The 19,775-nt window shown below is 39.2% G+C and overlaps 3 protein-coding genes across 3 annotated transcripts; 2 read left to right on the forward strand and 1 right to left on the reverse strand.

Moving 5' to 3' along the window:
* Nucleotides 1-1,678: 1,678 nt before the first annotated feature.
* On the forward strand, nt 1,679-7,470 carry LOC103958414 (probable pectate lyase 13). The gene is made up of 4 exons (XM_048590714.1): nt 1,679-2,306; nt 2,600-3,497; nt 4,434-4,639; nt 7,072-7,470. Exons 1-4 carry the CDS (start codon nt 2,173-2,175, stop codon nt 7,301-7,303), a joined length of 1,470 nt encoding a protein of 489 aa, XP_048446671.1. The 5' UTR covers nt 1,679-2,172; the 3' UTR covers nt 7,304-7,470.
* Nucleotides 7,471-8,398: 928 nt separating this feature from the next.
* LOC103958463 lies at nt 8,399-8,791 on the forward strand. The gene has a single exon (XM_009370726.2). It carries the CDS (start codon nt 8,399-8,401, stop codon nt 8,789-8,791), a length of 393 nt encoding a protein of 130 aa, XP_009369001.2.
* A 7,295-nt stretch (nt 8,792-16,086) lies between these two features.
* On the reverse strand, nt 16,087-19,746 carry LOC103958444 (serine/threonine protein phosphatase 2A 57 kDa regulatory subunit B' alpha isoform-like). Its single transcript, XM_048590677.1, has 2 exons — nt 18,348-19,746; nt 16,087-16,712 (listed from the first exon to the last, which is right to left on the reverse strand). Exons 1-2 carry the CDS (start codon nt 19,386-19,388, stop codon nt 16,389-16,391), a joined length of 1,365 nt encoding a protein of 454 aa, XP_048446634.1. The 5' UTR covers nt 19,389-19,746; the 3' UTR covers nt 16,087-16,388.
* Nucleotides 19,747-19,775: the final 29 nt, after the last annotated feature.

The following is a 19,775-nucleotide window of genomic DNA, read 5'->3' on the forward strand; positions in this document are numbered from 1 at the left end:
TTAATATTTAAATAATATTAAATGATTTTTTTTGTTTTTAATAATTTTTTTATTAATTTTTTAATAAAAATGGGTCCCGGATCAAGCCACGTCAGCATTTAACTAAGAAATAAACGGCCAAACTAACGGAAGGTATAACATTGACACAAATTCGTAAGATGAGGTATGACATTGTCAATTTTAAAAGATGAGGTATGAAAGTGTCATTTGACCCATACTTGAGGTAGTTTTTTGTAATTAACCCTATAAATTACTTTATAAAGATCGCTTCTGCTAAAAATCAATTAAAATAAGGTCGTCTAGTCATTGAACTATATAAAAATAGATGAATGAAATTAGTAAAAGTGTTACAAACCGTCTATATATTTTCTACAATTTAAAATGTACACCTATTTATGCATAATATGGCCTCATTTTCTACACAATATATTAACCAACCCACACCACATAAGAATTCTTTTCTTTACTGCTCTCCCCACTCTCTCATGTACATTTGATCACAGCAAGAAAATGGTAGAGAAGAATGGTATATAATAAACTAGCTTAGCCTAGCTAGCTAATTGCACAAATGATAAATTTTGTGAGCAGGAAATAGCACCCCAAATGGAGTGCTATGGCTTATTATTTGAAAGATTGAAGATGACAAGCTTGATGAGGGTTATAACTTGGGAAAAATAATCAACATGTACATATATATATATATATATATATATAAATGTATCCTCATTAAACGAATCATCTTTCTAGTTTCAGCAGAAAGTTGATCTATTAATATAATTAAGCATTTTGTGTGTTAGGGTTTGGGTGTTGCAGAGCTTCTGTGAAGGGGAAGGATATTTAGAGTTTTTGCTGAAATCGAGAGGGATACAAGCAGCAAGCGAGAGCAGTGCACCGAGGTCATCGAATCTTATATGAGTTTTGAGATATAGAAAGACCGATGAAGATTGAGGGATAATTTGAAAGTGTGTCGAATAGGGGTGAAAATGGATGAAATTCTAGTGTGGTTAAGTTCATACTAAATGTATGAACTCCAACAAACAACCAATTAAAACATGACATCTAATTTGAGGTGCGGTTTTCCAAAGCCAAAATCGAAACCAAGCCGTTTCCTACATTGCGGTTCAATTTCAAAACCGCAAAATCAAACCGTTCGGTGCGGTTCGATTTGGTTCGTGTTTCGGTTTCGGTTTCAAGTGCCCACCCCTAATCTAAATGGAAGAGGATTCGGTCTGGATCTCTCCCATCAAAGACCTAGGATTAAGTGATTCAGACCGTTGAAATTTGATCCAACAGCTACAATTATTATAATTTTTAGAGAGACCTCCTGTTTGTAGCCGTTGAATCAAATTTCAACAATTCAGATCATTTGATCTTGGACCTTAGAGATTCGGACCGGATCCTCTTCCTAACTAAATTCGTAGTAAAAGCACCGGAGGCATATGAGGAACAAAGGCAGGTCCTTTTGTGTAAACACAACATATTTGCTTCTTTTCATGAAAAAAAAATAAATAAATAAAATATCACTGTTTATGTGGACAAATTTGTTTGCGTTTTTCCCCAACAAAAGGGCGCTTTTCATAACAGCAGCTGAGTAGCGCCTCCGTTTTTCACCCGGCAAAAAAAAGAAGATTTTACTGAAAGCCTGCAAATTTGTAATCAACCGTTAATTAACCTCCAAAACCTTTTCTAATCACACCACGTAAACCGAAAAGGGTTCTTATCCACACTCGAACGAGAAAGAGATTAAAACTTAAATGTCGGGAACAAGAACATTCTTAACTTTCAGCAAAGAATCTTAATCCCAGCCGAAAATCTAAATTTCGTATAAGGTCTCACCCTAGATTAGCACACAAGGTAAGAATGTAAGTTACTGAAAGAGTCTGCAAGGCAGAATTCTAGAGAGTACAGAGAGACTTTCTCTCTGCGACTCCGACTTCGACTCCGACTGCGATGGCCTCCTCGGCTGTCCCTTTCAGAACCAACGGCAGCAGCCATTCTTCCTTTCTTTTCAAACCCTAGCTGACACCGAAAGTTACCACATTTTCTTCCTTTCTTTCCAAATCTAATTATTGGAATAATCCCATTAATTTAACCATTGTTTATATTATATAAACCCACATCACATTTTCCCAGATTTGCAGCGTCCTAGGTTGTTTTTGTTATTGTTCAACAATGCTTCTTCTTACCAGCTGCATTCTCTTAATTTGTTTCTTTCTCTCTCCTCTCTCTAGAGCTTCTTACTCCTTCAACCTCTCCCTCCCTCACGAGCACCCAGACCCTGATGCAGTTGCTCATGAAGTTCAAAGGTAAAGACCCTAATTTTCCCCCAAATTACTCAAATCCCCATCTGGGTTCTGCTCATTTTTTGATTTTGCAAACTGGGTTTTGCTCATTTTTTTATTTTGCAAAAAGGGTTGGCTTTCGTTTCCTTTTTTCAGCTAGAACCCCCGTCTGAGTTTGGTACATTTTAGTGTTTAATGGTCTGGGCCACTCTGTTTTCAATATTCCCAGCTGGGTTTAGCTTTTAGCCCAAAACCCCAATCTGGGTTTTGCTAATTTTCCCACTAACTAAACAGGGCACTCTGTTTTTTCTGTTCAGGAGTGTCAATGCGTCTGTTTCCAGGCGCCAGCTGTCCATTGACGTCAAGGACCAAAGCCAGTGCCTTGTCGGCAACCCAATCGACGATTGCTGGCGCTGCGAGGACTGGAGCAACAACCGCCAAAAGCTCGCCGATTGCGGCATCGGGTTCGGCATGGACGCCATGGGAGGTAAAGGGGGCCTGATCTACATAGTCACCGACTCGTCGGATTCCAACCCGGCCAACCCAACTCCGGGCACGCTCCGCCACGCCGTCATCCAAACCGAGCCCCTCTGGATCATCTTCTCCGCTGACATGACCATCAAGCTCAAATGCGAGCTCATCGTCAACAGCTTCAAGACCATCGACGGCCGCGGCTACAGCGTCCACGTCACCGGTGGCGGATGCATAACCCTCCAGTACGTCTCCAACATCATCATCCATAACATCCACGTCCACCACTGCAAGCCCGCCGGCAACACCAACGTCGCCTCCAGCCCCACCCACGTCGGCTGGCGTGGCGAGTCGGACGGCGACGGCATCTCCCTCTTCGGCGCTCACAAAATCTGGATCGACCACTGCTCCCTCTCGTTCTGCGCTGACGGATTAATCGACGCCATCATGGGGTCGACCGGAATCACGATTTCCAACAACTACTTCGCCCACCATGACGAGGTGATGCTGTTGGGCCACAACGACAAGTACTTGCCGGACTCCGGGATGCAGGTGACGATAGCGTTTAACCACTTCGGTGTAGCGCTGGTGCAGCGTATGCCGCGGTGCAGACGCGGGTACATCCACGTGGTGAACAACGACTTCACGCGGTGGGAGATGTATGCTATCGGCGGTAGCGCTAACCCCACCATCAACAGCCAGGGGAACCGGTACACTGCTCCTCAGGACCCGAACGCCAAGGAGGTAAGAATTGTAATTTTTGTAAAGTTCGTGCCTTTTGTTTTTGACTTTAAGTTTTGGGTTAGAGGGAAAATTGAAAGGTTAGCATATGATCGTTTCATGATTTGGGAAGTGGTACTTGGGTGCGTCTCACTTGCATGGGCGGCGCGTGGGTAGGTGTGTTAACGCGCTTCCAGGTGGCATTGGTTGTCACCTACATGTCAATCTGGGAAATGGGTATATGGTGGGATACATTATCCCACTTGCATTGGCGGTGCGTGTACAAGACAGTCATGCGCTGCCCGTTGGGGCGGCTTGTCAAAGCAAATATTTACAATTCGTGATCGACTTGTAATACTATTACAGTGAAAGTGTACTTATATAGCCACTGTGATCGTATCTCATTTTAACAGAATCTCAAATTTGTCTAACACTATCATTTTGAACACATGTAATGTGTAATTAACTTGTAATAATGTTACACGACATCTCCATGCTATCAGCCTATCACAATGATAGAATCTCAAATTTAACTCCCACTGTCATACAAAACACATGTTATTTCGATTGTGATTGATTTGCAATATCGTCACAGCAACTGCTTTAATGTCATATGTTTCCTTCTTAAAAATGGGTTTTGGGTAAGAAAAGTTCTGAACCTTACGCATGTGAAATTGTTTGAAAGTGAAAATATTATTTTATAATAAGCTATTGACAGAGACAGTAGTGGCTGACAGTGGGCAGTTGTGGCCACCAGTTGATTTGGCTTGACTTGATGACAGTAAAAGGCTAAATTATATAAAAAGTGTTATTGGTATTTAAAAAATTTCATTCAATAATTTTTATAAATGTATTTTTCTTTCTTAATATAGAAAGTTGGGAATATAGAATGAGATTTTTGGAATGCTAATAATAATTTTCATTATATATGATAATTATGTTCGTACGTGCCGTTCACAGGTGACAAAGCGCGTGGACACGAACGAGGGGGATTGGTCCGACTGGAACTGGAGGACGGAGGGGGACGTGATGGTAAATGGTGCGTTTTTCGTACCATCCGGCGCGGGAATGAGCGCTCAGTACGCCAAGGCCTCAAGCATCGAGCCCAAGTCCGTGACTTTCATTGAACAAATCACGGCCAACGCCGGTGTCTTTGGTGACCCAAGGTACGCAGAATTACTACAACACCCTTCCCTTCTTTACTTTCTCAACTGTATTACTTGTCGCATTAACTGTCATAGTGAGGGTATTTAAGTCTTCCTACTTAAAATTGTGGGTGAAATGACCGGAACACCCCTGCATTTCATGATACTTTCTTGTTTGCTGGCTTTTTGGTTTTGAGATCTAGGATTGTTGGATGTTACCATTGTAGGAAGCACTTTTGTTAAAAGCCTTTTATTACGTACTTACAAGTTAAAACGGTTCTCATAAAAGCACTTGAAGTGCTTCGTGAAACATCAGATAATATGAGGATCATTTTTTATTATTTGAAAACGCTTTTAGCTGTTACAGGTCTATATACTGAGAATTAGTAGGTACCATTAGTAGAAAGAGAAGGAAAGTTCAAAACTGTTCAATAATAGAAAGATGGAAGAGTTTTAAACTCGAATCACACATAAATAAAAATCAATAGCCTAACCGTTACAATATTAAACCACATGCAAACAATGAGCAGGATAACGAAGGGGAGATGAAAAGAGTGGGAAAATGGAGTTGGGTTTATACGTGTGCAAGTGATAACGCGGGGCCCATTGGGAATCAAGCTGATGACATTGCAGCCTTGTCTTTCTACTTCTGCTTTTCTGCTTGGCTATAAAGCACCCACCAAGTGCACAATTCCTATTAATTAGAGCTTATTAAAATACAAATCTGTTTTTTATTTCTTAATTTAAAAAAATTAATTGTGGCCTTGGGATTAGATGTAAGTATGTCCACCACTCTTGTTTTTTCCATTCGATTCGTTCTAGGTTTCTTGGGGGTTTGACCCTCTTATTTTACAACCCAAAAGAGCTGCAAGAGAAAGTGTGAAAAAACTATTTTGCCTATTGAGTAGAGTACAGAAGGAGAAAACGAGTGTTAAAAATACTAGTTTAACCATTTCGGTATTACCTGAATACCAAAATTGCCCTTTGTGCTCGAGAATGTAGTGGCATTAGGGAGGGATGGGTTTGTCTTTGTGGGGGGAGATTGGTGCAACAATGTCAACAACTAATTAAGGGTGTCCCCATCATGAGAAGCTTGTGATGTTTAGATTAGTGCAGTGTAAGAGTGTGTAAGGGACGGAAAGGTACAAAAGTTTTGCAAGTGGGACTACTTGTTTTAGGGATGGCTTGTGCTGTAGGAGACCCGGGGTTCGTCATGTCTTGCTGTGTTCTGCATTGGGAAGGTGGCTCACTTATATTCCCTTCATCTGCTTTTCAGGCCGAGTGTATTTTTGCTCACCACCTTATTTATCGCTATTGTGTTAGTTTAAATTTTGAAAGTTGTGTCTATTTATCACGTAGATTTCAAATTTTAAATTCATGTAACGGTGATAATAGGGTGGATTACATCTTCATCACATGAGAGTAGTGAGCAAAAATATTTCATTTTCAGCCAACGAGTGTGGGTTCCCTTTAGGAAGTTTTAACGAAAAGCCCGCGGTACTGTTCACTTTAATGAAAAACCACATTTTTACATTAAAAAGTCAATCCTGATATTATTCATTTTATCTTTTATTTTGTCCTTATCATTAAAACTCAAAGTTTTCAAACTTTTTTCATTAATTTTCCTTTCCATTTATACAATTTCCAGATGCATGGGCCCCACCCCACCACACCAATGAGTTTTTCTTTCCTTTGCCATTGGACCCTTCCTGTGATTTGATATAACCAAAATATAGATATGGACTGCGACCCCTTCTCCCTTATTCCCCTTTTTTTCGTTTAAGATTTTTTTCCTTTCTTTTTTTAAATAAACTGATCCTTAACTTTGATACCGTTCAATCCTTTCCATAGCAAGTTGTAGTTAATTTTCAGATCAGAAATTATAAGGATATGGTAGTCAATGGACAAGTTGAAAACAAGGTCTTGGACTGACCCCAGATTATTGATCAACGAGCCGGACCAACCCAGGTCTACATTATTACGCATTCATTGTGAGGCTAAACCTCCTCTCTCTTCCTTAGCGTATATAATATCGTTTGTTTAAAAAAATAAGATGGAAGTGAGAAATTTCAGTAGATTTCTCATCTAACTTTTCCCCGAATTGTTCTTTTGTTGCATTGTTTCCTTTTCCCTTATCCTAAAATGGCAAAAGCAATTCCCACAGTTTGAGAAAGCTCCCCACAACAGGCCCCTCCTCTCCCATGTGACACCAACCCCTTTTCCTGATCTTAGATTGTTGTTTGGTGAATGCTGACGGCAGTCGTTCTCCGACACATGAGACAACTGTTCTTCACGTTCTTGGCCGACGTCACGACGTCTTAAAACTTGTTGCTGATTGTTACTGTTTAGGGATTGTTTTCATGGACTCTTTTGCTACACCAGATGTCATCATTCATGTCTTTTTGCTCTTCATTTGCTTATCTGGTTGTTTTAACCCTGTTGTGATGGTGTAGGGAGGAAAGAAGTCGCGTAACGAGCCCCGATGACGGGACCATCACCGACGGCGGCAGTGGAGGATCCAACAGCCACGGCCACGGCAACGGCAATGACGATGACTATTTTGGAATGATATTTGGGAACGGTGCTCGACCAAGCCCAAACACAATATTCTTGTCTCTTTCAATTATTTTTATTTTGTACTTTACCACCAAACATGGTGGTGCTCTATTATCATTACTGTTGTAAATAGTGGGTATGTTTGCCCACATGTATATAGTAAAGATTCATATGCTAAATAGTGAAGCTTTTGTAAGTTTTCAAAGTAGTTGCTTTATAAATAGAGCACTGAATGTTCAACAATGAGAAGAACAATATATTAGCAAAGATAAAGAAAAGTTAGAATATTTCCAGTATTCTCCTATTTCTCTCTAAGCTGCAATCTTTTTGTGTAATATTTAGCAACAGTCTCACTCCTATCCCTAGCAAATGTTATTTCTTTAACTTTTGCCTATTTATAACACGTTATCAGCACGAATCTCTAACAATTTCTTATTTCTCTTCGTTGAAAGAAAAAAAAAAAAAAGTTTCCTCTAAGAATTTTACTGTTCTTCTTCTTCCTATGCCTCAACTGTTGGATATACCCTCGCGAAGAACTGTTTGAACCATGCTTGCTTTTAGTTCTTAACATAATAGTTACTTATATATTTGATTTCTTGTTTGGTGTAGCTATTGACTACTAACCCAGTGTTTATTTATGCAATCGAAGATGGTGCGGTATCATCGCCTATCTTGGACTGCAGATTTAATTTTATTGCAAATTTTAGGTGGAGCGGTATAGTCGCCCATCCTATCCTGCATATTTAATTTTATTGCAATTTTAGGTGTTGTGGAATAATCACCCAATCTGTTCTGCATATTTAATTTTATTGCAATTTTAGGTGGTGTGGAATAATCACCCACCTTACTTTGCATATTTAAATTTTATCGCAATTTTAGGTGGTGCGGTATAATCGTTCACCCTGCTCTGCATATTTAAACTTTCCTACTGTTAAAGTGGTGTGGAATAATCGCCCATCCTATATTTGTTTAGATGAGAGTGGTGCGGTACAATCACTCTTCTCATTAATCATGTAAATCTCGAGCCCGAATTTGGAGTACTTATCATTTTGGCCTGAAGATCAAAATTTGTAAGAACCAGAAGTTCTAACAATATATTCCTCCATAATACATATTATTGCAAGTTCTTACACACCTCAATTTTCAGAAAAGAAAATCACGAACTTGGTAAAGCTGGATTTTGTTGCCCTAGATATTACTGGAAAAAACTACCTTACCTGGGTAATGAATGCCAAGATCCATCTGGAGGCAGGCAATCTTGGGGATACCATCAAGGAGGATACCAGTACATCTTCTCAAGATCGGGCGAAGGCTATGATCTTTATCCGTCGCCACCTTGATGAGGGACTGAAAAGCGAGTACTTCACAGTTGAAGATCCATTAACCCTCTGGAAGGCACTGAAAAATAGATATAATCACCAGAAAACGGTGATTCTTCCAAGGGCTCGTTATGAGTGGGCTCACCTAAGGATCCAGGATTTCAAGATGGTGGCTGAATACAATTTTGCAATGTTCAACATTAGTTCCCAATTGAAGCTCTATGGAGAAACAATAACTGAGGAAAACATGTTGGAAAAGACTTTCAGCACATTCCATGCCTCCAACGTGCTCATGTAGCAGCAATATAGAGAAAAAGGCTTTACTGAGTACAACCAGCTAATATCGGTACTCCTTGTAGCTGAGCAAAACAATGAGCTCCTGATGAAGAATCATTAGTCCCGGCCTACTGGATCTGCACCATTCCCAGAAGTGAATGCTGCTTCCCTTGAAGGGAATACCACATCCTCTCGTGGCAATAATTACAAGCGAGGACATGGCCACAAGCGAGGCCAGTAGAATGGGAAAGGCAAGAACCATGGTGTCTAGTTTCACAATCAGGTTCCAAGGCATAATAAACGCCTGAGCTTTAAGAATGTAAATCGCCAAAAAGACAAAGCTTATATGAACACTCTTAGAAATCCTGAAAAAGTTTGCCATAGGTGTGGTGGCAATGGGCACTGGGCGCGTACCTGTCGTACCCCGAAACATCTGGTGGATCTGTATCAAGCCTCCCTCAAGGAAAAGGGTGTCGAGACCAATTTCCTCGACTAGGCTCAACCAATGGAAATACCTGATCTAGTGTCCAATTTATCAGGACAGTTGAACACAACCTACTGGATGTTTCAGACTTTATTAGTGAAAGAGGGAATGAAGTTTATGGGTCCGATTGAATCATTTATGTTTAATGTACTCTTGTTATTTGTACTTGTGGTTTAATGCTTGCATTTTCAATTCAATAAAAGTAGTATTCCAGTATGAATAAACTGCTTTTTAACTGTAATTTCTTTACTTAGAGAACATGGATAACGATTATGGTTATTCTCAAAATAAGAGCAATGGCGGAGATTTTTGTCTTGCAGACTGTGCAACCACGCATTCAATACTTCGAGATCGAATGTATTTCTTGAACTTGGTGCTTGCAAAAGTAAAGGTAACAACAATATCAGGGCAATCAGATGTAATTGAAGGCTTAGGAAAAGCCTAGATTATGTTACCAAATGGAACAATATTATTCATACACAATGCGTTGTATGCTACTCAATCCACTCGAAATTTGTTGAGTTTTAAAGACATATGTCTAAATGAATACCACATTGAAACGAAAAGTGCAGCAAAATGTGGAATATTTATGCACTACCTCTAATGATACCCAGAACTGTATATTGGAGAAGTTACATAGTTTATCGAGTGGATTGTATTATACATACATAAAGACAATTGAGGTACATACTGTCATGAACCAGAAGTTCATAGATTCAAAAGTTTACATGCCTTGGCATGACCGTTTGGGTCATCTAGGATCTACCGTGATGTGTAGGATCACTACCAACTCTAATAGACATCCATTATTAAGCAAACACATTACTACCTCAAATGATATCCCTTGCAAGCCTTGTTCTCAAGGGAAGTTGGTAACTAGACCAACATAACTAAAGGTTGATGTTGAATCCCCATCATTTTTGCAAAGAATTCAAGGGGATATATGTGGGCCTATTCAACCACCTTGTGGACCATTTCGATATTTTATGGTTTTGGTTGATACATCTACCCGATGGTCACATGTTTGCATGTTGTCTACTCGAAATGTAGCTTTTGCGAGACTTCTTGCTCAGATAATTAAGTTGCGAGCACAATTCCCAGATCATCCCATTAAGTCAATCCGACTTGATAACGCTGGTGAATTTACGTTTCAAACTTTTGATGATTACTGTATGGCAATGGGCATTGATGTTGAACAGTCCTGTTCCTTATGTCCATACTCAAAATAGTTTAGCAGAGGCATTTATCAAGCGGCTTCAATTAATAGCCCGCACTCTCCTCATGAAAACAAAATTGCCAGTATTTGCATGAAGACATGCCATATTACATGCTGCATCATTGGTTAGATTGAGACACATAGCCAACCACCAATATTCATCAATACAACTCATGTTTGGGCATCAGCCAAACATTTCACATTTACAAGTTTTTGGTTGTGTTGTTTATGTGCTTATTGCACCGCCACAACGCACTAAAGTGGGACCTCAGTGCAGACTGGGAATTTATGTGGGTTTTGATTCACCATCTATCATTAGATATTTGGAACCCTTGACAGGTGATATGTTTACAGCTCGTTTTGCTGATTGTCACTTTGATGAGACAATCTTCCCGTCGTTAGGGGGAGAAAAGACTGTTCCAGAATAACGACAAGAGCTGACATGGGTTGTTCCCACCTTGTCTCATTTTGATCCGCGAAGCATTCAATGTGAAAATGAAGTGAAAATGATCGCCAAGTATTGTATCCGATGCTTCTTGAAGTGACAAGTACACATTGCCACTGCAATCACCAAGAATTGTGTCCCTGTAGACAAATAAAGTGACATCGAATTTCATCTAGTGCCGCTGGGGTGCCCCCGGTTCAAAGATTAACCCTCGAAGAGAAAGTAGGGCACAATACCAATGAAATCATTCGAAAGAAATGATGTATCACAATTCATATCGTGTCCGAAGAAATGTCTTTGATGAAAATCTGTCCCTGAAAGACAGATACTGAAAGCAAAGAATATCCATAATAGCATGTACTAATGAATATGGATCGAATGAATAACAGTGAGTTTGATTTGCAATAGCCAACTGAAATTAGATTAAGCGTGACCTTGAGCCCCGATCCTGTGAAGAATGCAAACATAGACAAGATTGGCCTAAGTGGAAAGATGCGATCCAGGCAGGATTAAATTCCTTGGAAAGGTGAAGTGTTTTTGGACCGGTAGTCCAAACCCCGCCTGGTGTAAACCCCGTGGGTTACAAATGGGTATTCACAAGGAAATGCAACGAGAAAAACAAGATTGCAAGATATAAAACATGACTCGTTGCACAAGGTTTTTCATAAAGACCTGGAATTGATTATGAAGATACATACTATCTTGTAATGGACGCAATTACGTTCCGTTACTTAATAAGTTTGGTGGTTTCAGAAAAACTTGACATGCGACTTATGGATGTCATCACCGCCTATATATATATATATATATATATATATATATATATATATATATATGGAGAATTAGATACTGACATATATATGAAAGTCCCAAAAGGACTTAAGTTGCCTGAAGCAACTAACAAACCACGAGGTATGCTTTCAATCAAATTAAGGCGATCATTATATGGGTTGAAACAATATGGACTAATGTGGTATAATCGTCTCAATGAGTATTTGATTAAAGAATGATATGCCAACGATGTCATCTGCCCTTGTGTGTTCATTAAGAAATCAAATACAGGATTTGCTACAGTGGCAATATATGTCGATGATATGAACCTCGTTGGAACCCCTGAAAAGCTCAATAAAACTGCTGAATATCTGAAAAGCAAATTTGAAATGAAAGACCTTGAGAAAATAAAATATTGTCTCAGCCTGCAGATCGAGCATTGTGTTAATGGAATTTTGGTCCATCAATTAGCTTACATTGAAAAAATACTGAAGCGATTTGGCATGGACAAGACTTATCCACTTAGCACCCCAATGGTTGTTCGTTCTTTGGACATTAAGAAAGATCCATTCCGTCCAAAAGAAGATGATGAATTGGTCATTGGTTCAGAATTACCATATTTGAGTGCAATAGGTGCTTTATTGTATTTAGCACAATGTACTAGACCAGATATAGCTTTTTCAGTCAACTTGTTAGCAAGATGCTAGTTTCCTCTCTCATCCGCACAAAGCCCGCTCACAAAATGGATATGTGTTCACTAATGGAAATACTGCAATTTCATGGCGATCAACAAAGCAAACATTAGTTGCTACATCTTCCAATCACTCGGAAATAATTGTTTTACATGAAGCAAGTTGTGAATGTTCTTGGTTAAGATCAATGATCCATCACATCCAGAATTCATGTGGTCTACCTTCAAAGACAGACAATCCAACTGTCATCCATGAATATAATGTAGCCTGTGTTGCCCAAATGAAGGAATGATTCATCAAGGGCGATAAAACTAAACATATATCTCCAAGATTTTTCAGTGCACATGAGCTTCAGAAGGCCAAAGTGATTGAGGTCTGACAAATCTGTTCCAATGAAAATTTGGCAGACTTGTTCACCAAATCTCTACCAAAGTGCACATTTCAGAGTTAGTGCAGGAAATCGGATTACGTCGGCTTACAAATTTGAAGAATGCGAAATCAGGGGGAGATACAATTCAGGGGGAGCATCCATAATACATGCATGTTGTACTCTTTTTCCTTCGATTAGGATTTTTCCCACTGGGTTTTCCCTATCAAGGTTTTAACGAGGCAACATAAGCATGCTCAACATCATATCAACAAACCTAGTAAAGTTGTACTCCTTTTCCTTCGCTATGGTTTTTTTCCACTGGGTTTTTCCAAGCAAGGTTTTAACGAGGCAACTGATGTTGATATGTGGGCATCCAAGGGAGAGTGTTGTAAATAGTAGGTATGTTTGCCCACATGTATATGGTAAAGATTCATATGCTAAATAGTGAAGTTTTTGTAAGTTTTCAAAGTAGTTGCTCTATAAATAGAGCATTGAGTGTTCAACAATGAGAAGAACAATATATTAGCAAAGATAAAGAAAAGTTAGAATATTTCTAGTATCCTCCTATTTCTCTCTAAGCTGCAATCTTTTTGTGTAATATTCTGCAACAATCTCGCTACTATCCCAAGCAAAGGTTATTTCTTTAACTTTTGCCTACCTATAACAATTACCATTATTATTAACATTATTATAGGATTTAAAGAAATTATAATCATAATAAGATAAAAGAAAAAAAATGCGAAGAAAAGATTTCTCAAATTGATTGATTGCTTGTGTGGTCCCCACATATAATGTATTTATCTGCATTCTTATAGGTTCCTTGGTGCTTAAGGTGACATAATTTTTGTGTTTTACACACTATCAAGTGAGTGATGTGTTTTTGAGTGTGCTTTTGACTTTGGAAGATCATGTTTTGGGTGTTTTGATTGGTTGAGATTTGGGTAGGTTTAGGCTTAGCTAGGGGAAAACTTGGTTAGGGACGATCGATCATGTTGTCTACAGGGCACTTCTCGCAAAAAGTATAGAATGATCAACTATGTTGTTTGTAGGATACCAATGACAAAAATTAGTGATGTGTTTTTAAGTCAATCCTGGTACTATTCACTTTACCTTTTATTTTATCCTTATCATTAAAATTCAAAGTTTTCAAACCATTTTCATTAGTTTTCCTTTTCCTTTATACAATTTCCAGATACATGGCCCCCACCCCACCCCACCCCACCAATGAGTTTTTCTTTCCTTTCCAATTGGGCCCCTCCTGTGATTTGATAGAACCAAAATATAGATATGGACTATGACCCCTTCGCCCTTATTCCCCTCTTTTTCGGTAAAGATTTTTTTCCCTTCTTTTTTAAACAAACTGATCCTTAACTTTGATACCGTTCAGTCCTTTCCATAGCATGTTGTAGTTAATTTTCAGATCAGAAATTATAAGGATATGGTAGTCAATGGACAAGTTGAAAACAGGGTCTTGGACTGACCCCAAATTACTGATCAACGAGCCGGACCAACCCAGGTCTACATTATTACGCGTTCATTTTGAGGCTAAGCCTCCTTATTCTTCCTTAGCGTATATAATATCGTTTGTTTAAAATAATAAGATGGGAGTGATAAATTTCAGTAGATTTCTCATCTGACTTTTCCCCGAATTGTTCTTTTGCTGCATTGTTTCCCTTACCTTTATCCTAAAATGGCAAAAAGCAATTCCCACAGTTTGAGAAAGCTCCCCACAACAGGCCCCTCCTCTCCCATGTGACACCAACCCCTTTTCCCGATCTTAGACTGTTGTTTGGTGAATGCTGACGGCAGTCGTCCTCCGACACATGAGGCAACTGTTCTTCACATTCTTGGCCGACGTCACGATGTCTTAAAACTTGTTGCAGATTGTTACTGTTTAGGGATTGTTTTCATGGACTCTTCTGCTATACCAGATGTCATCATTCATGTCCTTTTGCTCTTCATTTGCTTATCCGGTTGTTTCAACCCTGTTGTGATGGTGTAGGGAGGAGAGCAGTCGCGTAACGAGCCCCGATGATGGGACCATCACCGATGGCGGCAGCACCGGCAGTGGCAGTGGAGGATCCAACGGCCACGGCAATGACGATGACTATTTTGGAATGATATTTGGGAACGGTGCTCAACCAAGCCCAAACACAATATTCTTGTCTCTTTCAATTATTTTTATTTTGTACTTTACCACCAAACATGGTGGTGCTCTATTATCATTACCATTATTATTAACATTATTATAGGATTTAAAGAAATTATAATCATAATAAGATAAAGAAAAAAAATGCAAAGAAAAGATTTCTTAAATTGATTGATTGCTTGTGTGGTCCCCACATATAATGTATTTATCTGCATTCTTATAGGTTCCTTGGTGCTTAAGGTGACATAATTTTTGTGTTTTACACACTATCAAGTGAGTGATAAGTTTTTGAGTGTGCTTTTGACTTTGGAAGATCATGTTTTGGGTGTTTTGATTGGTTGAGATTTGGGTAGGCTTAAGACTTAGCTAGGGGAAAACTTGGTTAGGGACGATCGACCATGTTGTCTGTAGGGCACTTCTCGCAAAAAGTATAAAATGATCGACTACGTTGTTTGTAGGATACCAATGACAAAAATTATAGAATGATGGACTACATAATTTGCAAGGCATTTCTCATAAAAAGTATAGGACCCTCTGTATTTTAGTTTCAATCGACTCCATGATAGTTTCACTCAATGTGAAATTTACCATAGTCAGACAGTACCAAATCTTCTCTCGTCACCTAGATTAGATATGTACGAAAGAAATGAAAAGGAGAAAATTATGGAGAGAATATTTGAGGATAGGATATGGTTGGCTGAGATGGAAATTTCGGATGGCATGTCAAATTCAGCGGCTTCTCTTTTTTGCTTTTTTTGCATCGACTATTTTCGTTGAATTTTAGTGCTGCTTCGTTTTCATTGAGTAATAATAATGTAGTTAACATGGCATGTCTCCGTGTCTTCTGTTAAGCTAAAATCTAAAAGTGCCTCTCTGAGTGCTCTTTTCACATTCATACAAAGTGCTTATTCTACGTTCGTGAATCGTGAGCTAGTAAAACAAAACCTTACGTGCTGCTTTGAGCGCTTTTTTCACTTTCGAACAAAGTGCTTATTCTACCTTTGTGAAAAGTGAGTTAGTAAAACAAAACCTAAAAGTGCTTCTTTGAGTGCCTTTTTTTCACATTCGTGCAAGTGCTTACTCTAACTCTGTGAATTATGAGCTAGTAAAACAAGTAAACAGAAGAAAATTACATAGCAAAGTAAGTCCTAAGTGATGAATTTACTACTGCACAGCTACTGCGATAATCGTTAAGAAATTCGAACCAAAATACATTTATAAGCTCGTCGACGAACAAGATATAACCGAGTCATTTGACGACGAGAATGAACACAGCCTAAGGTAAAAAAAGTATAATTAACAGAGTATGCACATAGCTTTTCCCTTTTGGGAATAAAGGAAAACAATGGCAAAATCTTTGCAAACATTTACAGTATCTATATTTTCCTCCGTTACTAATTATTCGTAGGCTTTGTGGGACTTTTGACATTGCAACACATTCGCAAAATGCCATCTAAGTAGAAAAATTGAAATGTTTCTGCCCTATGTTTAGTTAACTAACCAAGACCATATCTTCACCCGCATTTGCCGCCACTGCTTCTATTCTCTTCCAAGTCAACTCCCGCTGCTCTTCCTGTTCTCTAGTTCTGGTTTCTTTCTCAAAGTACTGCTTCTGGCAGTCTTCAAACAATTCTGCATCCATTTCCTGGAACATCCTTCGGACGTTTCCTGTCAATCCATGGATCGCTTGGTTCCAGTGACCTTGCGTATTCTTCTCTAACGCTTCAAAGACTAATGGTAATATCACATTCCGGTTCTGAGAAATTAAAGTTACAATGTGCTCACTGTTCCACAAGTAAAGAGCCCGTTCGGCAACCTGCCACACATCCTTATGTCACAAGCACTTTTCAAATAGAATATTCGTACAACAAACCAGATACACTTTTCAATTTAGCTTTCTTCTTCATTGCCAAGAAGATAATTTGTTGTGCGTGGTAGCAAGTAAGATGCATGTACCAATCGATTCCAACACATAATAAGTAGTAATACAGAAACACAATATCTTTATCAATTAAGGAGGAGAGAAAACGTGAAACTATAGACACTGCCTGGCTGATATGAAAACTATGGACCAAGCAAATGTATTTGCTGGCTAGCCCGTCCTTGACCCGCTTTGGGAACAACAGTTCTTGATTAAACAAAGCACTCTAAGTTTTAATGGAAGCTTTAGATTCAAACCCATCATCCTTCAACAACCTATAAATAGTACCCTTACAATCCCTTAGAAAAAAAACCCATTTTATTATTAGAAGGGCCCAAACATGATAAAAAGTTCATACAAAGACTGGAAAATTACAAGCATGGCACCATATTTAAAATAAAGCCCAAGGCCCCCACATCTTAAAAAACCAAATTAAAAAAGAAAGAAAGATAAATAGCTTCGGGTTAATTGCTTATGGCCTTATGACAATAGAATTCTAGAACCTAAACGGAAAACACCCGGCCAAAATATTATGATTTTTCTCATAAAACCCCTATAATCATTAGAGAAAAGCACAAAAACAATTTCACTCTAAAATCTAGTTAGAGTTAGTATGGGTTTTTTTCCCTCCACTATGAGTCTCCACGGGGTTTTCTATAAAAGGTGTTGTGGGGATGGTAGTTTTATTAATACGTAATTCATAATCCACGATGTGATGCCCTGTTCATTACCATTTTTACACACTGCACTTCCAGATGGATGTAAACGAAAAAGATAACTTGTATTTCTTTTAAAAAGACTAGCCACATGGTGATATTTCTTCAAAGAACCTCTCCTATACTAACTAAATTTCCTGACAGCATAACTTATTATAAATAGTTCTTGTATGTTGCAGAGGTGAATCATCAACCACTACAAGAAGGGGACACGAGGGGATGTTACTATCTAACACTGGCAGCAAGCTACACACAACTATGTATAGACACCCAAAACCTGTTCCAAAAGAGCGGCAGAGGTGTATCATAAGAAATTTCAACACTATTCGAGATGACCAACTTGGAATCACATACACATCTAAGGTATTGGTTACTCATATAGCTATATATTCTTTACAAACAAGTTAAATAACACTTAGAATCATTTTCATTAGGTTTAACTGTTTAAGCAGTCTCGGTTGACAATGGAAAGAGGGAAAGAAAGCCCTCAAAGTAACACTAATCATTATACAATAAACAGTTAATTCCCTTCAACTTATTAACCTTTTTTGTTTTTTTTTTTTTTTTTGATAAGAACTTACTAACTTATTTCTGAGTGTCTGATCTAACAAAACTAATGATGCATTTTTATCACATATTCGTTTATATCAACAACAATGTTCCAAAAATCACTTAAGAAAATAATAAGATGAGCAATCCAAAACCAAAATACACCTAAAGATAAAGATGTCCTTCAAAAGAAAAATCAATTAAACGGTATCTACCATGCTACTTGTACCAAAGAAAAGAAAAAAACAGTCTCTTTTTCGTTCACCTGGAAATGAGGGCTATTAAGGCAGCGTCCAATCTGTCCAAAAAGCGGAAGCATACATCTTTGAAACTCCGTGGCCTGTGTAGCCTCCAAAACATCTTCCAACTCTGCGAGAAACAGAACCTCCTTTTGACAATTGGTGACCGGCCAGAACTTCAATAACCCCTTGATCACTGGTTCGGCCAACTGAGAATCCTTGTCTACAAACTGTATGATACAATAGGCCAACTGGTAATGATACGCCGATATGGATTTGGGTTTGTGCAGCGGAATAAGTGCCCTCGCTAGGAACAACTTATGCTCCTCTTTCATGGGCAAAGCAAATCCATTTATTATACTCCCTAGAATCTCCAAAAACTCACCAATCCCACAATGCCTCTGTGTCTCGAATATAAACCTATAAAACACATTGTTCATGGCCTTCCTAATAAACGGTCTATGAACCATGAACTTCCCATAAATTCTATGCAAAAGGGTTTTCAAATACTCGCGTTCCCGGGGATCCTCCGAATCGAACAACTCCATTAACCTCAGCACAAATATATAATCAATGTAACGCTTGGCAACTTTAGCATCGGTTTCAGGGGAGGCAATGTACCTTAACAAAAGTTCATAGACAATTTGGAGGTGGGGCCAGGAGGGTTCCTGATAAGGTTCCTCGTCCGGTTCGATTAGGTCCGATGACGGCGGCAGGCACCGGAAGATGTTGATTGACACCATGCGGATGAGCTCCTCTTGCATTGGACCGGTGAGCTTGAGCGAACGGGAGTCGATGAAGTCGACAAGCTCCATTAGGGTTTGGCGCTTGAGCTCCTTCTCCCCAGCAGATTTGAGGGAACTGGAGAAGTCGCAGTAGAAAGAGCAGAGCTGGAGCTTTTTGAGGAGGAGGGCCGGGCGGTCCGAGACGGCGGCGTCGAGGAGGAGAGGGAGGGTTTCCATGAGAGGGGAGAGAGTGACGAGTCGTGACTCGGGGTCGAACTCGGGATCGGTGGAATCGGGTTTTGGGGATTTGCGGTGGCCGCGTTTTATGATTTTGGTGAGCATTTTTTATTTTATTGGGATTTTTGGGAAGGGATAAGGACGACCTAGGAGACTGGAATGGAGAGGAAAGTTAGGGTTTTTGGGAGGGGATGAGGAGGGATTTGGGGGAAGAGGGATTGGAAATCATTTCGGTGTTTGGGAGGTGGGAAAATTTACAGAGAAAGTGCGGGAAAGTTTTGAGTGGAGTTTGTGCGATTGAGGAAGTAGTTTATGGTCACCCTTGCTGGAACTGGGGGAGTAGAGCTCGAGCTCGACCATAAATGGAATGTTTTTTTTATTCTCTCTCCCCCACTTGAGCATGCAAGTATGGTCGACGCGTACAAATTTTTTACCATGCTCCGGTCTGCAGCATGCAGTAGAATAATGGACGGTTGAATGTGCGGTTAAAGA

Source organism: the organism of the source record quoted next, unplaced genomic scaffold (genome assembly GCF_019419815.1).
Source record: "Pyrus x bretschneideri cultivar Hongxiangsu unplaced genomic scaffold, Pyrus_bretschneideri_v1 Contig32, whole genome shotgun sequence".
In the NCBI taxonomy this organism is placed as follows: Eukaryota; Viridiplantae; Streptophyta; class Magnoliopsida; order Rosales; family Rosaceae; genus Pyrus; species Pyrus x bretschneideri.